Genomic DNA, 18,080 nt, shown 5'->3' with positions numbered 1-18,080 from the left:
GCTGCTGTCTTTGCAATTCTCGTCTCACTGGTGCAGGCCCTCATAGTAAGGTTTGGTGAGAGATGTTCCAAACTTCACATTTTGGATTCTAGACTGTTACCCCTCATTCTGTGAAATGTATTAGCATGTGTTCGCCTAAGATGACTATTCCTTGTGAGCCAGTTTATGGTGATATTCTGCGCCCTTCCCTTCTAAGCTGTAGTTCAGGAATCCAGCCCATCCAGACAGACTCTTGCTTTTCGTGGTGTAGTCAATGCCAAGTTATGCATCTGGGCAGGAAAACCTACTGTTGCTTTTTTGGGGGGCATAAGTATGTATGGGAAGTGTGTAGTGTTCAGGAAACTGCCTGGTTTTCATCCTTGAAAAAGGAGCAGTGACTGTAGCTTTTCTGTCCTCGTTGGCCTGCAGCTCCTGGAGAAAAGAGTGCTTCTTTGCTTCTTGTTGAAGCCTCCTCTGCAGTTGACAGGCCTACAGAGGAAACGGTCATGTAGCAAGAAGAGCGTCACCTCAGTGTGAATACTGCCCTTGCTGTTGGCCGGCATCCCTGTCCCGGAGGCTTGTCCTGACAGTGCCACACGCCTGCTTTTGGTCTCTTGAAGCACGCGTCTCCGTCCCCAGACTGGCCGCGTGGGGCTGCTCTCTGAGGCCCTTCCTGCCAGGTCTCCTCACTTCCCCCACTTGTGCGGCTGCCCGTGCCACCTGACGCCCCTCCCTCCCGGTGACAGCGTGTGTCCCGTCTGTCTCCCTGCTCCCCGAGGGCCAAACCGCCTCTCGCTCAGGCTGGTGTCATCTCAAGACAGGACCAAAGCCTGTGTGAGCCTTTTTATTTTAAGTAAAATGGTGCTTTTTTCCTTACTTGGAGATATATAAATAATGTAAATGACATCTTTTCATATGGACCTGTCTGAGTGTTGCTTTACAGAGCTCACTAAATCTGCTGGAACCATCTTGGGCTCTGGCTCCCGACTCCGTGGAGACCTTGCTGGAAGCCCCGGAGAGCCGAGGGGGCGGCACCAGGAGCCGCTGGGAGGAGTGTGGGGTGTACAGCCGTGCCTGGGTCCCAGCAGTTCACTGGCTTGTCACTCGGCCCCGTGAGTGGTCGCTTCATCATCATCTTACGGGCCAGAACGTACTGACTAAACCTGTGTTAGCAAACTGAGACTCTGTGCCCTTCGGTAGCCTCACGGTGTTCATTTTTCCCTCAGGATGCTTTCTGGGCAGAGCCCTGGCTGTGATCCCCTCGCCGCGGCCCGGGGCGTGCGTGCAGGGCAGGGTGGCCGAGGCCGCTGCTTTCTCTCAGGAGGTCGTGCCGGCGGTCCCCCTGCAGGGCTCGCTCGCTCGCTCGCAGGCAGCCTGCCTTTCTTTCCCTCCCTGAGGCGACTTGGCAGGATAGTGACAAGCTTGTCCCTGCGCGGCCTGGACCCTCAGCTCTGTTCCGGTCAGTCTGGTCAGAGAATGTAGAAAGACAGTCCCGACACGTACTGGAACTCTTTGGTATTAAGTATTTTAATCGATGACGGGCCTTTAGCAAGTAGCATTAGCTCTTTTTAAATGAAGTCGAACTGAACTAAGGATGCACTTTCTCCGGAGTTGCTGCTTTAGATTACAAGGGCCAAGGAAACTCACTTTGCCACGTCTCTGAAAAGTTGCCGTATTTCAGCCGGAAGGGGCTGCCTTTCTTCTTACTCTCACTCTAACCACGTGCCTGGAGGAGCGGTCCTGGGCTCCGCACTTGGCCCGCCCTCTTTGCCGGGGGCAGGGAAGGGCGCGGGTTGGACCCCGGGTGCCAAGGGCCACTCAAGGGCGGCTTGCTTTCCACTGCATCCTCTGAGGGACGCCTCTTTCTCTCCTTGCCTCTGCTCGTGCCTGTTGTCTTGGGAAAAGATGGTCCCTTTGTCTTAAGGCTTTGTGAAAAAGTCATCTCAAGTTAGGACTGGCCCCTGTTTCCTTCTTAGAGGGGCCTGGTGGCCTTTCTGAAGTTACAGGCGGTCAGGAGCCCTCCAAGGCGCGTGACATCTGGCAAGTTTACCTGCCAGGCTGGGTGGTTCTACTGCTTTCTAAATTTCTAAGAATCTCTTCGTTTCTTAACCAGTTCTGCAGAATTATTTGACAATATATATAAGTACCATGTTTTCCTTGTGGTGTACGCTCTGTTCTGGTTTTTGTTTTTAATCAAATGCCTGTTTGGGAGGAGATGAACGTATTTAGTCTTATTAGATTTGCGCTGCTGGATTGTTTTTTTAAGTGTAACCTTGACTAGCTGTCTTATTGTTTATCCTGTAAGATTAGTCTATCAATTAAAGTTTGATAATTAATTGCGTCTTCTTTTCCTTACAATTCTTCACGCGCCTAATCTGTACTGGGGATTGACCAACATTTGGAAATGAGCCCAGAGCCATTTTTGGCCAGCTGTGGTGTACCATGTTACTGTCTTACTTATTTGGCATATAAGTATATCCAAGTTTGTTCCTGCTGAAAATAGTTGATAAAGGGGTTTGATTTGTTTTACACTGTGTTAGTCAAACTACCACCTCGGCAGTCAGCCACGTCCCTGTTAGGGCTGTTCTCCTTGGCCCGGCCCCCAGGCATTGGAGGGGAAGCTGCCTCCCAGCCCTTACGCCTCCCGCCTAGCACCTCGTGTGACTTCACTCTTCGAGGACGTGTTTGGTGAAACACTGAGATGGAGCTGTAGCTCTAGCCTCAAGCTACAAAGACCCAGGAGGAGGGAGGGAGATCTGTTACCAAAAATGGGACAAAAGCAGAATCCTTGGCACAAAGAGTGACTATAGTTTGTCAGAACTGGTTTTGACCCAGCACCACTCCCACTGGAACCCTCTCTTCTCTTCCCCCTGCGTTGTAAATGTTCCTGAAGGTTCTGGTCTCACTGCCCCTTCCTGGCTCTTTTCCACTTTTCCAATACCTCATAATCCTGAAACAACACTGTTAGATTCTTAAGCCTCTGACTGTTATATGGGAGGGAGGGACGGGTGGGGCTGTGCTATATGTTGCCTGCTGCCCACCTAGGGAATCTTCGGTCTGCACAGAGGGTACTTCTGGACTCTATCCCAGTTCTGAACTGTTATTGCAGGCACCTTAAAACGAATAGGATGATTGACCCTCCTAAGATGGAGAATGAGATAAACTCCAGTCTGAATTTCTTACCATATTTGGGGGGGGAGATATCTTGGCATTTTCTCAACTGTGGGTAGCTAACAGAACACTTTCTACAACAGGACCCCACAGAACAGACTGTCATTAGGGCAGGAGGCAAGGATTTCTTCCTGCTTTTGCCCGAGCGGTCTGTCTAGCCCATGCCAGCTGTAGGAAGTTGACGTGCTTTCCACCCTGGAGGCCTGTGCCAACACCACCCGGCTGCTTCCAGCTGGGATTAACCTCTGGCTTTTCCAGTTCATCAAGGCTATTTTTGTTCTGAAGCCTTGATAGCCTATCTTATTCTACTGATAGAACCTTTCCTACTCTTCACCGCATTTTATAACTCCTAGCTCTCAAGTTTCTTCTATTTTTACCACTTTCCTCCATATCTAATTTCAATCCCTTGCTGTCTTCCCTTTTTTGTTTTGGAAATTTTCAAGCCTACAGAAAGTTGAAAAATGCTAGTGACCACCTCATGCTTTCACCTGGGTTCATCAGTTGTTAAAATATTAACTCCATTTGCTTTCTCTCACATACTTTATTTTGCTGAAGCATTTGACAGGCATGCAGACATCATGGCACTTCACCTGTGGATATTTAAGCAGCATCTCTGAAGAATAAGGCCATTGTTATACCTAAGTATGACACGGTTACCTCACCTAAGAAAACTAACATCAATTCAGCAGTATCATCTAATATACAGATGATATGATGTTAGTAATATCACCTAATATATCTTCTAGAACTGTTCTTTCCAATCAATAATCCTTATGTTTTTGAGTCCTTCTCCCAAGTCTTGTATTTTTTTTAAAATGGCTTTTTTCTCTCACTTTAAAGTAATCTCCTCCCGTATTTTTTTTTTTTTTTTTTTTGCGGTACGCGGGCCTCTCACTGTTGTGGCCTCTCCCGTTGCGGAGCACAGGCTCCGGACGCGCAGGCTCAGCGGCCATGGCTCACGGGCCCAGCCGCTCCGCGGCATGTGGGATCTTCCCAGACCGGGGCACGAACCCATGTCCCCTGCATCGGCAGGCGGACTCTCAACCACTGCGCCACCAGGGAAGCCCCTCCCATATGTATTTAATCTTAATTTCACAGTGGCCCCTACTCTCTTTCGCTTCCCGTCATGAGTCTTGTACTGTATGTTACTGCAGCTTCCGGAGCTGGGGTTCAGGAGGAGGTTGTCAGGGAACTCGCGCCCCCGCTGGGTAGAGTCCCCTTGTCTTCTGATCACTCTGGCTTCCCTCCCACATCTAAGTCTGAGATTTAAGGACCCCAGGGGTCCGTGACTGAGGACTCTTGGCTATTGGTGACAAACCCAATTCACATGAATTACGCAAGAGGGTTTGGCTCATGTAACCAGAAAATCCGCAGTGTCAGACCTAGGCCTATGCAGGCGCTTCAGTCTCGTCAGGCGCCTGACCCTCCACCTCCTGGCTCTGCTTTGTTCTCTCCTGACTTAGCTTCTACCAGACTTGCAGCCCCAGGGGAAAGAGAATTGTTTTCTTCCGCAAGAATTCCAGAGTAGAAATACCACACAGGGCTCTTATTGGCTTGTTACTCTGCCCTCCACAAACACACAAACATAATAACCTTAGTGTCCGAGACGTGTTAGTTGACTTCCATTCATTGTGAGTCTGGGGCTTTCGGGTGAATACTGCGGACTGTAGAAAACAGCAGCTGTGGCAGACCACCCAGCAGGGATTGGACCTCTTGCTGTGTGCCAGGTAAATCACTTGGAAAGGACCTTCTTTAGGGTTCCAGCCTTGGTGAAGAGTGGGTTCCTCTTCTGGACCCTCTCTCCACGGGGGACTTGCTCTTAAATACTCTGCCTGCAAGTCCTGTAACGTCAGCTCCTTCACTGAGTCTGTCCATTGGCAGGCAGTGGATCAGATTACGCACACGCGTTACGTTGTCACCACTCCACCATGTCCCTCTTGTCAGCCCCACTTTACCCATCGGAGGAAACTTAGGCTTAGAGAAGTGACTTAGCCAAGGTCATATGCTTGTCAGTGACCAGGGCTGTGATTCAGAACCCAGATTTGCCTGATGCCAGAGTCTGTGCAGATGCTCGTGGTATTGAGAACTTAGGAAAGAACTTGGCTACTTCTTGTTTTGCTTTCATACTTTTTCTTCTTTTCTCTCCACAGTTTAACATCTTAAGGGCACTAACTTGTGTTTATGACTTGTTTTTTAAACTTCAACCCTTGACATTTATTGCTTGGCTATCATTTAAAAAACTAAGACAGTAAGTAATATATGCACTTGATAAGAGAAATTTCAAGGGGTAAGTCTCACACAGTTCTCCTAGTTTCTCCACCCCGGCTCTTCTGAAGGAAGTAGAATTCACTTTAGGCTTAAGCACTAAGAGGCCATCTCACAAGTGGAGGGTCAGTCATTCCCACGTAAATCCCTTATCAGAGGGAGAGGGCATCCGCAGTGGGAACTTCGCAGTAGGAGGGAACAGGCCCAGGCAAAGCATCTCACAAACACTCTGACTCCAGCCCGGAGTTTTTCTTGAGATCTGGCTCATTATCTGTCATCTGCTTGGGTATCCCACAAATAAATCCATCGTCCCAAACTGAAATTATATCCCTCTTCTTTTTTTTTGGCGGTACGCGGGACCCTCGCTGCCGTGGCCTCTCCCGTTGCGGAGCACAGGCTCCAGACGCGCAGGCCCAGCAGCCATGGCTCACAGGCCCAGCCGCTCCGCGGCATGCAGGATCCTCCCGGACCGGGGCACGAACCCGTGTCCCCTGCATCGGCAGGTGGACTCCCAACCACTGCACCACCAGGGAAGCCCCCCCTTTTTTTTTTTCAACTTTTTGGCTGTGCCACATGGCATGCAGGATCTTAGTTCCCCGACCAGGGAATCAAACCCACTCCCCTGCAGTGAAAGCATGGAGTCTTAACCGCTGGACCGCCAGGGAAGTCCCTGTCTCCCTTTTCAATCTGACCCTCCTCTCTTCCCTGTTTCAGACAGCAACTCACCCAGCACCAGTAGCCCAAGCCATAAGCTTGAGAGATACCCTAGACTTAACTTCCTCCGTCATCTGACCAAGTACTGCTATTTTTATCCCCAGAATATTTTTGCAGTCCATCTCTCTTTATCCCATCCTCCAAATCTGTGTCTTTCTCTTGGGTTCTTCTAGTAACCAGCAGACTCATCCCCTTCAGTCCACCCTCTGCCGCCAACCGCTGAGCTCAAGTATAGCTGTGTCTTCCCTGCAGAAAATCCTGCACCCACTGCCAACAAGTTCCTTACCAGACAGTAGGGCCCTACTTCGTGACCTGATCCCGGCCACAGCTTGAACCACAGGTCACCCCACCCATGAGTTCACGCTCCAGCCATATCCCTGCCTGAACAAATGACATCTGTGCACACGGGGCGCTTCCATGTCTCCTGCCCTTGCCACGGGGCTGACCCTGGCAGAGCCTTAGAAACTCTGCTCAGGCTTCACTGCCCGGGAACGCCTTTCCCAAGCCTCACTCCTCAGCTTCTGCTGAACTACTCTGTTTTCACAGATTTTTAATACTTCTGTTTTTCGTTTATTACACAACATGGTATTTATAATTTAGAAAATACTGATTAGTGAAAATAAGCCAATGTTATTTCTACCACGTGGTGGTAATCTTTAACATTTTGGTATGTGTTTTATGGAAATGGAATCATGCTGTTTATAGTCTCTTTTCACTTAAAACACCAATCTTTCATTGTGTAAAATTATTTCTATTTAACCGATCCCATATCGTTGGATATCCAGTTGTATGCCATCAATATACTTTTTGTTACATGTATGTATCTGCTTGGGTTGAATTTTCTCTTTGACAAATTTCAAACAGGATAGTTGACAGTAGTACAGTGAACGCCCATATACATGCATATACCTGTCAGCTAGTCACCATTTGTTAACAGTTTTGCTACTGTTTTTTTTCCTGAACCATTTGAAAGTCAGCTGCAGACATCTTGATGCTTCAAGATGTATTAAGTATGCATCTCCTGAGAATAAGGTTAATTTACTACATAATACTGATTATATCTAAGAAATTTAACACTTGTTTTATCACCTATGTAGAGTTCAATTGTCCTCAAAATGTCTTTTTAAGTTTTTTTTCCCCAAACCTTTCAAGCTTCACATTTCCCATGAAGTTGATGTCTTCGGTCTCCTTTAATTTAGTTACCCTGTCCTTTTTGTCCCATATCATTGGGTTTTTTTTTAAAGTCCCACCTTCTGGATTTGTTTCCTCATGATCAGTTTTATCAGCACCAGAGGTGACATGTCCTCAGTTCATCACGTCAGGTATCGGTGATGCTGAATGTGAAGCATCCTGTGGATTTTAACTGTCTCCCTTATTAGATGGCGAGCTACCTGAGAGCAGACAATCTTATCCTTGTGTACCGAGGCCCTGCCTCGGGGAGTGTGCCGCACATGGTGAGCACATCGTTGTTTCACTGGGTACATGAGTGCACTGGCTGTTTGGGAGACAGAAGAGCGACGGGGCCGCATACAGGTCATGACAGGCCTCCCAGCCACCCTCTCTCAAAGGGCCCTGCCTACAGCAGACACACTGATCCTCGACGATTAAAAACTATGCACACAATCCCATTTATTCTGATTCACGCACTTTGGAATGCTACATTTGGTCAGTTTGCTGCCTATGTATAGTGGCACACAGGTCTCTCAAAGAACTTTGCAGCAAGTTTTTAGACCAGAAGGGCCTCTGCTGTTGTTTGAACACCCAGATCTTTAATAGCATCATCAATGAGTGATGTGTGTGATTCAGTGAGCTTTTTTCCCTCATTCTGGCTCCCTCGGGACTTAGAACAGCTATAGCATGATGTGAATGGGCTATTTCACTGCAGGTGTATAGTTAAGAGGTTAGCAAGCAGTCATTTCGGTGGCAGTACTGCTAGACTTCATGATCTTAGGCAGCAATAAACACAGATGCAATTTTTGGTAAAATGTGCAGCTGCCATGGAGGTTAAAAAAATAGCGAGAAGGACATTTACCCCAGATGTTAAATTATGGTACATTCCCAGCAAGGGAGTCTTGTGCAGCCTGTTTTGTTGCCTGTTGGACCTCTAGTGCCTAATAAGCACTCAAACTATTTGCTGAATAAATGCAGTTGTGAAAAAGAACAAGGCAGTGCCTTACGCTCCAATTTGGCAGTTCTCCAAGAATACCTTTTTAAGTATCAATATTAAAAAAATGCAGTATAACAATGAATGCTTCCTATTACTGAAAAAGGCCAGAAATACAGCTGCCTGACCTTGTCTGTAGTAATTCTAGAGTGACACAGAAGGAACTGGCAACATTGGGTACCTCCAGGAAGGAGAAGCAGGTGGGAGTGTGGCCTGAACCCCAGACCAGACTGCAGAATCTTGCCATGTCATCCCTCAGCCATGAAGCTTCTCTGCCGGCTGAGGGTCACTCAGCCAGTCCCTCCACCTCTGTAACGCTACTTCCCACTTAACTACAAGACCTCGGTCTCCTCCCTCCTACAAACTAGAAGTTTCGGGAAAAGTAGAGAAGTATTTTATGATAGGTCTCTCAAGTTAAATCTCATCAAGAGCTAGGCAACTGCCTACATTAATTCCAAAGACCTAACGCAGTGCTAGGAATAAAAGGAGCACAAGTTAATACTGATAATATGACAAACAGACACAATGTCAAAGTAATCTTCTAGGAGGAAAGAGAACCTTTTATCCTCCAAAATTACTAAATTCCATTAATTCAGAAATGGATCCTTAGGACAGGGATGAAAAATTAGTCCCACACGCTGGTGTCAGCTGATATATGGAATAATCAGTAAACTAACGGAGGCACAGATATATTTGAGGCAAAATGTTTTTTATCACTAATTCATTCCTCATGCTGAAGGTGATGGGAGAGCAACTCGTTTCAAGTACCCTGCTGGAAAAGTCATATTTTTGATATGCATGAATACCAATGACAAATCAGACAAATCTCTAAAAATGCCAAGCAACGTCAATATAAAGCAAGCACTTTAGAGACGTAATTAAAAAACTGAAGACAAAAAATGCTGGTTTTATAGATTTATTTTCAACAGGCAAAAACACTTAAGACAATTTAAGTACAAGTCTAAACAGAATTACTCTGTCAAAGTCAGCAATGATGCAGAGATGCGTTCTCACTTCCAGACACTCGCCAGCATCTTCTGAGTCTTCTCTCAGTGAAGAAAAGGGGTCTGGCAAAAGACAAGTTCAGTGTTTCTCTCTGGTGCTACTGACTTTAAGTGATAATCTCTGAGGTGCTAAATCCAGGATGACTAAGGTTATAGACTCTAATAAAATGTTTTATTTTAAAAGTCTGATCACTTGATTATTCTACAGCCTAAAGAACAATAGCCAATATTTATCATGAGGCTTCTTTACATCAAGCATTGTATTAAGTGATTTACACACACTATTCAATTTTACCTTCACAGAAGCCCCAGGTAGGTCCTATCATTATTCCCATTTTACATATGAGGAAACTGAGGCTTACAGAGGCTACCGTAGCCTGCCCAAGACCACAGGCTTACAGAATGTTGCAGAGCTGAGAATAAACTCAGGTGTCTGACGCTAGAGTCCATCCTCTTACCCACAAGGCCTCTCCTGCCTAATTAAGAGCCAGGCCATCTCAGCTTCCTGGACAGTTACCCTTGGGTGGGTAACTGAGGGAGGCAGAGGTCTCTGCTTCTGGGTCACCTTGCTCAGTTTTTTGTACAAGGCTGCTTTTACGAGGAGGGCTGACAGTAAGAGAGTCCTGTCCAGGAGTGAACTGCTGTCAACACCTCTGGAGGAGAAAGATGATCACTAGGGCTGGCCTCCTTGGAGTGGCAGATAACCAGAAGGTGCCTGCATTTTATAACCAGTGAAAATCTGTCAAGCACTTCCATTTTTCCATTTCTTCCCAAGTCTGTCTTTATTGAAGAACCACAGAGGGATTAATTCTATGGGAGAACATAATTCCATAAATCAAATTATTTACCTGATATTTTATTCATATACATCCTTCTTATCTGCAATGTAATCTACGATTTCTTGTGGGCACATTAACTTCTCCGCATCTATATCAGGAATTTCAAACCCTGAAAGTAAAATGTGCAACAATGCGTTAGTGTAGGAAATGCCAGTCCTTTAGAACTGAAAGTATCTAACACTTCAGCAATACCCAGAAGTACATCAAAAATTTCCAGCAAGTCTGAATCCCATTTAAGTTGTGAGCCTGTTATGTTTCCGGGCAACATTTTAGATATATTTCACATATTAGAAAATTCCCCCATTTAAAGTGCAAAATTCAATGGTTTTTAGTATATACACAAGGTTGTGCACCATCACCATCATCTAATTCTAGAACATTTTCATTACCCCCAAAAGAAACCCTGTAGCCCTAACCAATGCCATCCCTCTAGTTAGCGTACTCTCTGAGGAACTGTAAGTTCTGCTCTGTAGGAAGGCACAGAAGTCCCTTGGCTTCCACTCAGGCAATTCACCCCCAAAATGGGCCGTGGAACCTTGTAAAGGTCTCATTTGCACAACTAACCGTCCCAGACAAGGGTAAGTTGGAGTGTGCATGGGAGGCACTGCAGGAAACCAAAGCGTGTATGCGTGGATGAGTCTGTGCACGCACACGCCCTATCCTTGGCACACCCAGCACTTCTCTAGACATTTAGGCCTAGCTCATTGGGGAGGTGGGGAGGAGGGAGACGGTGTACCGAGGTGTCATCAGCTTCTCCACAGGTGAGGCTATGCCCTCATCTTGGAGACCCACCTCAAGAATCTCCGTGCCACACTCCCCCAGGCCTCTTCCGGTCGCTTAGCCCTTGGTATTACACCGGGCACTCTGCGGACCTGCAATAAGTGCTCTCCAAGTAAGTGCACTGTCCCTAATAATCACTTCCCCCGGCAGTAAGCAGGAGTGGGGGAGGGGTGGGCACAACTGTTGCAAACCCCAATCAGGCTCCCAGCATTCCTCTGCATTTAATCCACCGAAATCAAGAGCCACGACGGGCAGGTCCAAGACTCAGCCCGTGTGCGTTACCAAATTCGTCTTCCATGGCCATGATAATCTCCACTTGGTCCAAACTGTCTAAGCCCAGGTCTTTCATAAAATGGGAATTTACTGAGAGCTGCAAGAAAAGAAACACCGAACGCAAAATTCAGTCTGTGAGAGCGTTTGTTTCTCAAGATAACGGAATGGTGAAATATCAGTCATTATACAGAAGATTTTTTAATATAAAAAGGCCATATTTTAAACATAAAGAGCCACAACTAACATTATACATTGAACGTGTGCCAACCCACACTTGGCGTGCTTTATATGTTAACTTACTCTACCTTATTTTGAAATGGTTAGCAATATATATAAAGCTAATGATGAATTCACTTTATATATTTTATGATGATCCCTGATCACTGTTCTGAATGACATCTGAGAGTCTGGTTTTTCTTGCTGCCTTACCACTAAGACACCACACCTTAGAAGTGAATTCTGCTCCCTCAAGAACAGCACACAGTGTCTATTATCACCCTGTCTTTAATTTAGACCTCAAGATCACCAGGAAGAATTCTTCAAAAACCACATCAAAAACAAACTACCCTAACCACACCACAGATTCTGTTATTAAAGAAGGAATGTTTTAAGGTAGCACTGTGAGAAAAACTCCAAGAAGAGTTAAGTTAAAAAAGCAAGGTGCACAACAGTATTTACAGTGTACTACCGGTTGTGTTTTTTTAAAAGGTTGGGAGATATAGATCACATAGTACATATAATATACATACATGTACTTGTGTGTGTGTGTGTGTGTGTGTGTATATATATATATATATATATATATATATATATATATATATATATATGCCCTTCCATATGCACTGAGAATCTCTGGAAAAATACTCAAGAAGTCAGGTCAACTGGCACCTCCCAGAAGGAGAACTGGGTGCCTGGGGTGACTTTTTACTTAATGTCCTTTAAACCCTTTGGATTTTGTACCATGTGACTAAATACTCATTTAAAGAAAAAACATTTAAACCACATCAATTACCTTTTCTGGGTCAATCTTGTCATAGAGTTTCAAGACGTAAAGAACACGGTCCTTGATGCCCTCTAATGTCAAAGGGGGTGCATCACTATACTGGCGGCACAGCGGTGTAACTCCACCTGGAACCTAGACCAAGGGAGGGAAGCACTGCTGTTGAGCCTGAAATGCCTCTAAGTAAAGGCATTGGCCTACAGATGTCTTTCACAAAGCTTTCATGGGGTTAGCAAACCCATCTCATCTGATTCTGTGGCCATTGGGACACACCGAGGCCTCATGCTGGGTAGTGTCAGAAGCCCTAGCAGTTCAAGAGCATAAAAATGGATCTCCTTTCCCCTCAGAGCCAGGACCGGCCCCCTTCTTTCCTCTGTTCAGCCATCAGGCTTTGGACATTGGTTCCGCTCAGTAACACTGCCACTAAAACCATCTAGGGCCTGCAGAAGAGCCTAAGGCTTCCCATGGCATCTTAAGCAGTGCACTGCCTCTGTAAGGCACTGCCACCTTTAATACCCAAGTCAAAATAACTCATGCCAAGAGCTGTCAGGGTGAACTGAAAGGCAGCTCACACTGAAAACCATACACTGGAAGGATCTAATTTGGCCCCAGCAGTAATTACACTAACTTTGGCCAAGACAAATGAAGCCAGTACCAACCCAAAGAAGAGGATGATGGAGCCTGACAGGCATACACTCCAATCTATTTTCCTTCCAAGTGGGCTTGCCTTGTTGCCACCAACTAAATAATGAGCCATTCTGATCTTTGCCATGATGGAGTAGTATCTCAAATCTCTCTCCCGCTGCGGAGCACAGGCTCCGGACGCGCAGGCTCAGCAGCCATGGCTCACAGGCCCAGCCGCTCCGCGGCACGTGGGATCCTCCCGGACCGGGGCACGAACCCGTGTCTCCTGCATCGGCAGGCGGACTCTCAACCACTGCGCCACCAGGGAAGCCCCACACTGCTCCTTTAACTCAACTTCAAGGTGACACTTTTAACCTTTTGATTCATCGATAAGACAATGCCCCCTGAATGAATCCACTACACTGTCAGTAAATCTTTTTTTTTTTTTTTTTTTTTGGTGTGTCAGTAAATCTTGACACTGGCTGCATAAAAGAATCACTGGCAACTCTCAAAAACCGATGACCAAGCCCCACCTCTAGAGATTCTAACTGATTTGGCCAGGGCATCCTTAGTTTTTATTCTCATATCTTAGTCAAGATTGAAACCACAATTACATGAAGTCCTGGAGTTTGAAAAGGGAATTCTCAACTAAACCTTGGGAGTCTATCCTACTTTAAGACGACAGTTCTTAACCTTGAGGCGCTTCAGAATCACCTGGGGAACTTAAACAAAAAACATGTCAGTGCCTCATCCAAGAGGAGTAAATCAGATGGGGAGGGGGAGAGCCCACGAGGGATTTATTTTTCTTTCTCTTTCATGCTACCCAGGTGACTTGAATGTGCAGCCAGGGTTGAGAATCACTGACCTAAGGAGAGTTTCAGTCTCAAAAAGGTTTCATCAGATTAAAAAAAAAAAAAAAACTAGATACTACTTGTTTCCTATCCTTCCAAGAGACCCAGAAACAGGCAAAAGGAACCACAGGGAGAAATCCAGGGAGAGAACTGCTGTGAAGAAGGCTGTAGGCCAGGGTGTCTTCCTCTCTGCACCCCGTCATTATTTTTTCCTAGAAAGCTATCACGGTATTTATCATTATCACTACAATTAACGGCAACCAGTATTGTGAGAGCTTACCAAGCACCGCCCTCGGTACTCTACCTTTATGATCTCCTCTAAACCTCGCTGAAACTCCACAAGGTAGAAACTAGTATCTCATTTTTACGGTTCAGACTGAGGCTTAGCGAGGTTACAAGGCTTTTCCAAAGTTCCGGGGTCAGCTTTCGAACCCAAGGGTGTTTGACTGGAAGATCTGTGCTGTTGCCCGTAATCGCTAGGTCACCCGGGTCCCGGCAGGGATCAACCAAGCACCTTTAGGCAGTGGGACGGAGAGCGAGCAGGCGTCCCCGGGTCACCCCCGCCAACAGCAGCCACAGTAGCTGCGGCCCAGCTGCCTGGCCCGTCCCCACCACCCCGAGCGGGCCCGACGCCTGACCCCAGCCAAGCCCCCCCAAAGTCACCGCGAATCACCTGCGTGAGCACCGAGGCCGGATGCGGAGCCCAAGACCTCGCTCTGGCCCCCGCGGGGAACAGGGTAGTGCAGAGTGACCGGGCCGCCGCCAGCGTGGGGAGCCGGGGCAGCGGCGCGAAGGCGGCGGGCAGTCGGCGGACACAGACGCAAAGGACACGAGCCGCCATGGCTACGCCGACCCAGGAGGCACTGCGCCGCGCCCTCCGGTCCGCCCTCCTGAGCTCCGCACAGGTGACGCATAGAGAGGCACTGTCGCGAGCCGCCCGCGGTAGCGGCGCCTGGCGGCTCCTGGCTGCACTGCGCCCTCAGGGCGCGCACTGTCCTGCCCTCCAGGTCCGGAGGCGAATGGCTGCTAGAGCCAGAGCTAAAAGGGCGAAGATGTTCTTTCCCTAAACACTATAATCACTGACGCAAGAAAGGAACTTCTTTTTGTTTATTCTCTGAAAGTTCTGAAATACATTTATTTAAAAGTTTTGATGCCGGGAATTCCCTGGCGGTCCAGTGCTTAGGGCTCCACGCTCTCACTGCCGAGGGCCCGGGTTCGATCCCTGGTCGGTAAATTAAATCCCATAAGCCGCAGGACACGGCCAAAAGAAAGAAAAGTTTTGATGCCGCGATTCTTCCATAGAAGAAATAAAATTAATTTAAATTAAAATTATTAAATAATTAAATTTATTTAATAGGTCAAAACTATTAAAATTATTTTTTAAATTATTTAATAGGTCAAAACTCAGTATAAAATAAGAATGTGAAAATATGAGTTGATGTAAATATGTAACTAAGACTAATAAATGTGGGAATTACAATAAAAGCAATATGCATATTTTAAAACTTGACAATATAAATAGTATAGCTCACAAAAATGGGTAAGTGGGAGAAAGTTTAAGCGTGCTAATTCATTCATATTTCTCGGCAGTGAAATCCAAACATATAGAACAATGGCTCCAAACTCTGAATACTGCCTGGATGAACAATTCAACAATGCCTTCAGTTTCTTTTTACTTTTGTTAAATTCAAGTAAAATAAAAGGTAGTGCCTTTAATTTAAAATAGAATGCATACTATGATCCTACTGTTGTAATTTCTATTTATGTATTCATTAAAATATCCAGAATCTGTTATGTGCTAGTTGTTGAGGCTACAGCAGTGAGCAAGCCAGACTGGGCAGTCTATTTTCAGATTTTACATGCTAGTGGGAAAATGTACAATAAACAAACAAACAAAAATACAACCCCCTACCCCCCCACGGAAAAAAAACCCTCCAGGAAGTAATGATAAGTACAATAATGGACAATAAAACAGGGAAGGGGATAATGAGAGCTATGGGAGGCGTGTCATTTTAGCCAGGGTGGTCTCTGAAGGCCTCTCTTTGGAGGTGATACTTGAGCCAAGACTTTCATCAATCAGGGGGATGGAAAAGAAACCCCCCGGAATCACCCTGCTGTTGGTGACGCCAACCAGAGTCTCTATGGCCGTGCTAGCAGTCTACCCCAGGCTTCTGCTGCAGGCTGATTTAATCACCACCACTTCACTGCTTATTAAGCAATTGGAAGAGCAATTGTATCACCTCTTTGGAATGGTCAGTGAATAAATGGCCAAGCTCCACCTCAAGTAGCAGCCTTCCATTTCTGCAGAAAACTGGTGCCAAAAATCTGACTGGAGTCCAAGGATTAGGGCCGATAAGATCTGCTTAAGTCACCAGTGACACAAAAGCCTCTGATTACACCTTCCTGGCCATGCTCTGTGGCACACCCATGGGCCAGATCTATGATGGTCTCAGAAGGAGCACTCAGGAAGAGCTTGATAGCCTACCAAGTTCATGTTTGGAACCCTCTCTTCCCATAACCTCTCTGTATTTCTGGATAACATTTAATTCTTTTGGTCAAACATAATAAATCACCTCTTTTAAAATGACATGTTTTGGGAGAGCTACTTTTCCCTTCAGCAAACACATAAAGAGAAAATGTCAACCTAGATGGGCTGTAGGGGAAAAGGTTCATTATTAAGATTGAGATCAAGTCCTTAGCAGCTGGGGAAGATTTACGGGAGAGTGCTGGTGCTTTTCAGTAGCACTCCCATCAAAGGATGTGTAAGCATAAACTATGTCAGCTTCTTGCACACATCACCCCACCAGCCCACCAGTCATCCCTCCCTCCTCCCAGCGCATTTGCACTACTGTCACATCCCTTCCTGTTCCCCCTGGGACCTTGTACCACCAGTCCTCTCTTCTACCCTACATCTTCAACCTCTCCTTTGCTTCTGGCGCTTTCCCTTGAGCCCATAAACATGCCAAAGTTTCTCCTAGCCTAAAAACAAGGCCGGAGACCTCCAGTAGCCTTTGATGTATCTTTAACATCACCATTCCTCCTTCCTTTCATAGTCAACCTTCTTGAAGGAATAATCTGCTCTTTCGGTCTTTAATTCCCCACTTCCTATTCACTTTTTTTAATTAATTTTTATTGGAGTATAGTTGGTTTACAATGTTGTATTAGTTTCTGCTGTACAGCAAAGTGAATCAGTTTAGATTCTTTTCCCAAATAGGTCATTACTAGGTATTGAGTAGAGTTCCCTGTGCTATACAGTAGGTCCCCATTAGTTATCTATTTAGTATATAGCAGTGTATACAGGTCAGTCCTAATCTCCCGATTTATCCCTCCCCGCCTCCTTTCCCCCTTGGTAACCGTAAGTTTGTTTTCTACATCTATGACTCTATTTCTGTTTTGTAAGTAATTTGTCCTATTCACCCTTTAATCCACTGAAATCTAGATTTACTTGACCTCCCACCCCCAGCACTAAAACTTTTCATAAATCTCACCACTGCATCTTAATTTAAGTCCAATAGACACAACTTCTCTGGCCATTCCTTTCCTACCTTCTTCATGGCTTTATTTCCTCTGTTCATCATTTAAACATTGATTCTGGGGGTCTGTCCTTGACCCATTCTTGACTTTAAACATACAAGTTTTCAGAATTGATTCACTCCAGAGGTTTTAATTGCTACCTGCATCCAACCTGGCCTCTTCTCTGAGCTTCACAGTCCTAGATCCAATTGCCTATTGCCAGATGATCTATAAGCACTCAGATCAGTTCATTCCCCCTTGTGTGTTCCTTATTTCAATTGCTGACACCATCACCCCAGTAAGACAGAAACTGAAGACTCCTTCACCTGCTGCCTAATCATGCATTCACTTAGTCCCCCTGCTTCTTTTCCCCGCTAAATCTCTCTCTGATTCAGCTATTTCATTCCCACTGCCCCTGCCACAGGTCAGGCCCTTCTGGGCGTCTCCCTGCCTCTACTCTTGGCCTCCATAAATCCATTATTCACTGTGGCTACAGTGGGACCTTATCGCCTCACTCCTCAAACCCTTCAACAGCCCCTTCACCTGCAGCATAAAGTCCAGGTTTGTTAACATGCCTCACAAGCTCCCTGGCTACCTTTCTAGCTTCCTGAGTCCATTCCCCATGGCATAATCATCTGGTAACCTGAGTTGTTTGTAGTTCACACCACACTGTCCTTGCTGCCTGGAATATCCTTCGCTTCTGCTCTGACCTCCTCACCTTGCAAGACTCAGCTAAGTTGTCATTCTTCATGAAGCTTTTCTTGAACCCCCTGTGTTGTGCTTGCCCATTTGAGCTTCCACAGCTGAACTCTGAACACACCCTTTCAATTTAAAACACAGTATTTAAATTAAATCACTAACCTGTGCACTTCTGAGGGGTGGGGGCCTCACGGCAATCATTTT

The 18,080-nt window shown here is 46.1% G+C and overlaps 1 protein-coding gene across 1 annotated transcript; it reads right to left on the bottom strand.

Moving 5' to 3' along the window:
* Positions 1-9,199: 9,199 nt before the first annotated feature.
* On the bottom strand, positions 9,200-14,518 carry NDUFAB1 (NADH:ubiquinone oxidoreductase subunit AB1). Its single transcript, XM_082856239.1, has 5 exons — positions 14,338-14,518; positions 12,202-12,324; positions 11,199-11,286; positions 10,146-10,245; positions 9,200-9,360 (listed from the first exon to the last, which is right to left on the bottom strand). The coding sequence occupies exons 1-4, from the start codon at positions 14,503-14,505 to the stop codon at positions 10,154-10,156; spliced, it is 471 nt and encodes a 156-aa protein (XP_082712365.1). The 5' UTR covers positions 14,506-14,518; the 3' UTR covers positions 9,200-9,360; positions 10,146-10,153.
* Positions 14,519-18,080: the final 3,562 nt, after the last annotated feature.

Source organism: Leucopleurus acutus (assembly GCF_964270905.1).
Source record: "Leucopleurus acutus genome assembly, chromosome: 16".
Taxonomy (NCBI): domain Eukaryota; kingdom Metazoa; phylum Chordata; class Mammalia; order Artiodactyla; family Delphinidae; genus Leucopleurus; species Leucopleurus acutus.
This window is presented reverse-complemented; position numbering and strand designations above follow the sequence as displayed.

Coding starts and splice junctions, on each gene's coding strand:
- NDUFAB1 (XM_082856239.1), bottom strand. CDS start 14,505: ATGGCGGCTCGTGTCCTTTGCGTCTGTGTCCGCCGACTGCCCGCCGCC. Junction 12,325..14,337: donor CGGCCTCGGTGCTCACGCAG/GTGATTCGCGGT, acceptor CCCTTGGTCTAG/GTTCCAGGTGGAGTTACACC. Junction 11,287..12,201: donor ACAAGATTGACCCAGAAAAG/GTAATTGATGTG, acceptor CTTTTCTTGCAG/CTCTCAGTAAATTCCCATTT.